This window comes from Astatotilapia calliptera, unplaced genomic scaffold, assembly GCF_900246225.1.
Source record: "Astatotilapia calliptera unplaced genomic scaffold, fAstCal1.2 U_scaffold_4, whole genome shotgun sequence".
NCBI lineage: Eukaryota > Metazoa > Chordata > Actinopteri > Cichliformes > Cichlidae > Astatotilapia > Astatotilapia calliptera.
In genome coordinates, this window is record NW_020535778.1 from 238,647 (window position 1) to 244,772 (window position 6,126).

General features: G+C 38.1%; 1 protein-coding gene across 1 annotated transcript; it reads left to right on the plus strand.

The window, feature by feature from the left end:
* Positions 1-725: 725 nt before the first annotated feature.
* On the plus strand, positions 726-4,626 carry LOC113018079 (GTPase IMAP family member 8-like). The gene is made up of 2 exons (XM_026161147.1): positions 726-907; positions 2,333-4,626. Exons 1-2 carry the CDS (start codon positions 883-885, stop codon positions 4,537-4,539), a joined length of 2,232 nt encoding a protein of 743 aa, XP_026016932.1. The 5' UTR covers positions 726-882; the 3' UTR covers positions 4,540-4,626.
* The last annotated feature ends 1,500 nt before the right edge of the window (positions 4,627-6,126 follow it).

Sequence of the window (6,126 nt, forward strand, 5' to 3'; positions counted from 1 at the left end):
TAATTCTGACAAAGAACTGATTATGACAGAATGGGTTGCTATCAGTCAGGATTTGGCCCAGAAGTTGATTGCCCAGTCATGCCCAGTCAAATTGCAGAGGTGCTGAAAAAGAAGGGCCAACACTGCAAATACTGACTGCATAAATGTCATGTAATTGTCGATAAAAGCCTTTGAACGTATGAAGTGCTTTTCATTATATTTCAGTACATCACAGAAACAACTGGGTCAAAGATCTGAAAGCAGTCTAGCAGCAAACTTTGTCAAAACGAATATTTGTGTCATTCTCAAAACTTTTGGCCACGACTGTATTTTGTGTCATTTTTTTTAAATATCTGCATATAAGAGTTTTAAATGCATAACATAATTAATTTAATTTAATGAACATGGTTTGTCATGAAAGAAAAGTGTATTCTAAACATTTTATAAGTCTACTTACTTTTATGGTTTAAATGGAACAATATAAAGATAAAACTAGTCTTGTCAACCTTTACCTAAAAAATAGCCTTGGACCTTTTTCAATAACATGATATTTCAAAATTTTTAGTGTCTGGCACTAAAATACATTTTCTAATCAACACAAACAAACATACTAATAATGTAACTGAAGCATGCGGCATGCTGTCAAAAAAAGGTTTATCCCTTGATTTTTATCGTCACTCAATGGCTTGATCTGCCTCAAGTCAGCCGTCAACTGCTGGTGATCGTAAGAACGATGTCTGAAGTGCACTCGACTGAGCGGTCTGTGATGCTGAGGAAGTTGCAACATTCCAAAAGTCCACATCTGCACGGAGGGGCTAGAAAGAGTCTCTTATAGAGTCGTGAGATAAAGAAGAAGTTATTCGACAGCAAGACGGGCAGTGACACACAAACTGCTATACAGACATGTCTGACCAAGAGCTTCTACCGGGTAAGGACATTTAAACTCACTTTTTCAATGTACATTCAAATATGACACAAAAAATGATATTTCCAACGTCTAGTTGGATAAAAAAAAATACACCAACACAATCTTAATGTTCAGGAGAACATAACTCTATGTCAACTTCATGTCAAAATCCCAGAAAGTTGATTTTGTTGATCCGGACATAGTGTTTTTGTCCAGATGAACAAAATGAACTTTTGGGGATTTCCTTACCTGGTTGATTGAGCATGCATTAAGAGAATTTGGCTAAAATATTAATTATTTTCTTTCACAATGACTTTTTGAAAGCAAAAAACTAAAACTAGAGAAAAGAACGTTTTAGCACTTTGAATAGAAAAACTGAAAACAATATTCGTGAGAAGAACTTCTGTACAGGTTTCATGTTCACAGTTCAAACAGGTAATAGCAAGCATGTATGTTATCCAAATTTCATTTGATACACTACTACATGGAAAAGGAGTTCATATTAGTTTCTCTGTAATAATTAAATAAATACATATTCCATAAAATTCCCCTCGTGCCCCTGCGGGTGGTCTGTCCTTCAAGCTCGGGTCCTCTACCAGAGGCCTGGGAGCTTGAGAGTCCTGCATAGTATCTTAGCTGTTCCTAGGACTGCGCTCTTCTGGACAGAGATCTCAGATGTTGTTCCTGGGATCTGCTGGAGCCACTCTCCTAGCTTGGGAGTCACCACACCTAGTGCTCCAATTACCACTGGGTACCTCTTATCTGAACACTTCGTACCAAGAATGTGTGCTTTATAGATCATTGGGAATGTTTCTCAGAAAGAAATGTCTGATTAGGAGAGAGCCATTCCAATTAGGCTTATTTCCAAAGATGTAGCTGATTCTATTAAACCTCCCAAAATGAAATGATTTAGAGTTTATTTTAACATCTAATGCCTAAAACACATGTGTCAAACTCCAGGCTTCGAGGGCCGGTGTCCTGCAGGTTTTAGATGTGTCCTTGTTACAACACAGCTGATTTAAATGGCTAAATGACCTCCTCAACATGTCTTGAAGTTCTGCAGAGGCCTGGGAATGAACTAATCATTTTATTCAGGTGTGTTGACCCAGGGTGAGATCTAAAACCTGCAGGACACTGGCCCTCGAGGCCTGGAGTCCGACACCCCTGGCCTAAGTGTAGAAATGCAGAAACCTGCAATTTCTCTCTCCACCACAGGGTCAAAGACTTTCTCTCAGAGTTTATTTATTTATTTATTTATGTATTTATTTATTTGTTTGTTTATTCAGTGACTTAAGCCCTAGTCTGGGCTGCAAAACAACTGAGGGAAGCTAACAAATATTTGTTTTCAGATTTTCATGTGTAAAAATGTTAATTTTGGAGAAAGAAAATAGTAAAATGTGCCTTTTACACCAACAACAGTAAAATGTTCATAATATTTTTCTGCAGAGCTAGAGGAGCCAGAACAACAAGAAGAACCAGATAAACCAGAGTACAGGATTGTGCTTCTTGGAAAAACTGGAGTTGGAAAGACCAAAATTGGAGATGGCATTTTAGGAAATAATAGAAATGGTTTTGAGTCAAGGTCATCTTTAGAGTTTCAGAAGAAAACACAAGAGTTCGGGGGTCAGATCCTGACTGTAGTTGTTACTCCAGATCTGTTTGAGAACAGACTGACTGACGTGGATGTGAGGAGGGAAATCCATAGATGCATCTGCTTTGCTGCTCCTGGTCCCCATGTGTTCCTGGTTGTGTTTCAAACTGGCAGCTTCACAGAAGAAGATAAAGAAATAGTGAGAAGAATTCAGCACATGTTTGGAGAAACAGCAGCACGTTATATTATGGTCTTGTTCACCTGTGGAGATGATCCAGAGGCAGACAGTGTTACCATAGATGAATTTATTAGTAATAACCCACCTCTGGGTAACTTCATCAGTCAGTGTGGAGGAAAATATCATGTGTTTAACAACAGAATGGAGGATCCCTCTCAGGTCAGAGAGTTACTGAAGGAGATCAACAACATGGTTCACAGAAATGAAGGAAGCTACTACACCAGTGAAATATTCAGACAGGCTGACTTCAGGATTGTGCTTGTCGGAAAAACTGGTGTTGGGAAAAGTGCATCAGGAAACACCATCTTAGGACAAAAAGTATTTATGTCTACACCAAATGCTTCCACAGCAACAGCAAAGTGTCAGATGAACACAGGTCAGTTTGATGGTCAAATCCTGGCTGTAGTTGATACTCCAGGTCTGTTTGATACCAGTAAGACTGAAGAGGAGGTCAAGAAAGAGATCAGTAGATCCATCCCCTTTGCTGCTCCTGGTCCTCATGTGTTCCTGGTTGTGATTCAGGCGAACAGATTCACAGAAGAAGAACAAAAGACAGTCAGGCAGATTCAGAATGCGTTTGGAGGAGATGCAGCACGGTACACTATGGCCCTGTTCACCTATGGAGACAATCTGGAGTATGATGGAGTCACAATAGAAACATTCATAAAAAATCCAGCTCTAAGTGAGTTCATCCGTCAGTGTCATGGAAGATATCATGTTTTTAACAACAGAAGTGAAGACCCTGCTCAGGTCAGTGAGCTCCTGGAGAAGATAAAGAACATGGTTCACGATAATAAAGGAAGTTGCTACACCAATGAGATGTTTGAAAAGGCAGAGAGAGCATTTAAAAAAGTGGAACCAGACCTCAGGATAGTTCTTGTGGGAAAAACCAGAGCTGGGAAGAGTGCAGCAGGAAACACCATCTTAGAGGGAAATGTATTTAGATCAATATCATCTACTTCCCCAGTGACATTAGAGTGTCAGAAGGAAACAGCTCCGTTCGACTTTCAAAAACTGGCTGTAGTTGATACTCCAGGCCTGTTTCACACCACGTTCACCTTAGACCAGTTCAAGAAAGAGATCAATAGATGCATCTCATTGGCTGCTCCTGGTCCTCATGTGTTCCTGATTGTGGTCGATCCAGAAGAGTTTGAAGATAAAGAACAAGAAACATTGAGAATCCTTCAGGATGTGTTTGGAGACAAAGCCGCTTGTTACACCATGGTGTTGTTCACCCATGTAAATGATCTGAAGGTCTCCATAAAGGAATGCATCATTGAAAATCCAGCTCTCAGTGAGTTCATCAATCAGTGTGGAGGAGGATATCATGTTTTTAACAACAGAAGCAGAAATCCTGCTCAGGTCAGAGAGCTGCTGGAGAAGATCAACACCATGGTGAAGGAAAATGGAGGAAGCTACTACAGCAATCGAATGTTTGATAAGGCAGAGGAGGCTATAAAGAAAGAGGTGGAACGACTAATAAACAAAGAAAATATGACACCAGAAGAAGCAACATACAGAGCAGAACGGAAAAATAAGTTTATTCAAGACAGCAAGGTTGCAATTCTTATAGGATCTGCTCTTGGACTGAGTCTTGGAGTTGGTGCTGGAATTGGTATTCCAGCTGTTTTCACAGCTGCTGCTGCTGGAGCTACAGTTGGACTTGTAGGAGGTCCAGTGGGAGCTGCAGTAGGAGCTACAGTTGGAATTGTAGGTGCTTCGGTGGGAGCTGCAACAGGAGGTTTAGTAGGGTCTGGAGTGGGAGCTGGAGTTCATTATATTCCTGCAGCTAAAATAAAAAAGAAGGCTTGTGTTCTACAGTGATATGCAGTGTTATTTGGCAGCAGCTCATTAACATAAACATGAATATACAGAGTGGAAATCAAATTTTAGAATTATTATCTTATTTGACTGTGCATTTATTGATTATTAAATGTATTTTGATCAAATATATTTTTTAATTTTACAGAAAAAAGGAAATTAAAAATTGATTATGTCATTATGAAGACATTATTAAACTGTAAAACAATCAGCATTTAAGATGATCTAAACTCTGTTTTAAAGCTGTCCAAGTCAGTAGAACAAACATATTTTTTAATAATGTATCATGAATCAAACATTACTGATGGAAATTATTTTCTTGTGTTGTTAATCAGAATCAGAATACTTTAGAATGCGTAGTCTTTGTTAATATGAGAAAAAGAGGAGATAAAATGAGGAAAATCAATCAAACAATTCAGAGAAAAACATTTACTGTCAGTTTTTTTTTTTTTTTTTTTATTAAAGTCTGACATTAAAGAACAGGAGAGATATTTGATTCATGTTTCCTCTGGGCTTTACCTTTGTTCTGATCTGTTAATAAAAAAAAAAAAGCCAAATGAAATGGTGTAAAAGCACTGTAATAAATATATCTGAAAAATAAAAACTTTAAAAATATGTTTCACTGGATATGATTTTTTTCTGCTAATCTACAAAATATCATCTGTAAATTCAAAACAAACAGCTAATATCTTTTATTCCTGTTTGATTAAAAAAATGTGATCAAAAAATTTTTAAGCCGCAGTTTATGATCTGAACCTGTTTTCTGCAACCGACCCAGGACCTCCACTGATTTTTACTCTCTTCCTGCAGTTTAATACTAAACACAGAAGGTCTTTTTTATTTTATTTTATAGATTATTGATCACTTCAATTCAGTTTTATTTCTACAGTGATAAACCAACTACCAGTTGCCTTAAGGTGCTTTGTATTATAAGGTAAAGACTCCATAACAGAGGTCACTACCAGGCACTCCACGGTCCAGGTCCAGACACAGAAGCTGTCCCATATATTTTTGGTCAAAGTAATGTTTTTTAGCGGACTGAAACCATTCCCCTCCATCACGTACAGTTTTTTTGTAAAACATGAAGAGTTTACATTAAAAAAAAGCAGAACAGCTATGAAAAATTTAATATTTTATACAAATAACTATGCATAATTATTCTGAGATTCCTCACCTTTCACTATGAGCAAAATAAACCTGTTGGGACATGATCATCTGAGTTCCTCACACCAACAAACCCACTAATATGAAGGTTTGCTCTTGTCCACACAGAAGTGGGTTCTCCCTGAAATATGAGCCATCAAATGAGCTACGACACCTCAAACGACACCTACTCTCTGAATTGGAGCAAAGTGGACTGAGGCTGTGCAAGGAATCAGTTACCAATGTTATATTGTCGTCATCAATGTTACCACTGTGCTGCCTTAATAACCTTCTTACTGTATACCTGTTTAGAATCAAAGTGCCAGTTCTATAAAACTCACTGATCTCCACCTTAGTTCCTTTGATGATGAGAGTGGGCCTGTCAGCTTTGGACGGATGGTATTAAAAGCTGAACTCTAGTCCAGAAAAAGCATCCTGGCAGATGTT

What these genes read in the sequence shown, in the direction of transcription:
- LOC113018079 (XM_026161147.1), top strand. Translation starts at nt 883, where the DNA reads ATGTCTGACCAAGAGCTTCTACCGG. An exon ending in TGACCAAGAGCTTCTACCGG is followed by an intron (nt 908 to 2,332) that starts GTAAGGACATTT and finishes ATTTTTCTGCAG; the next exon opens with AGCTAGAGGAGCCAGAACAA.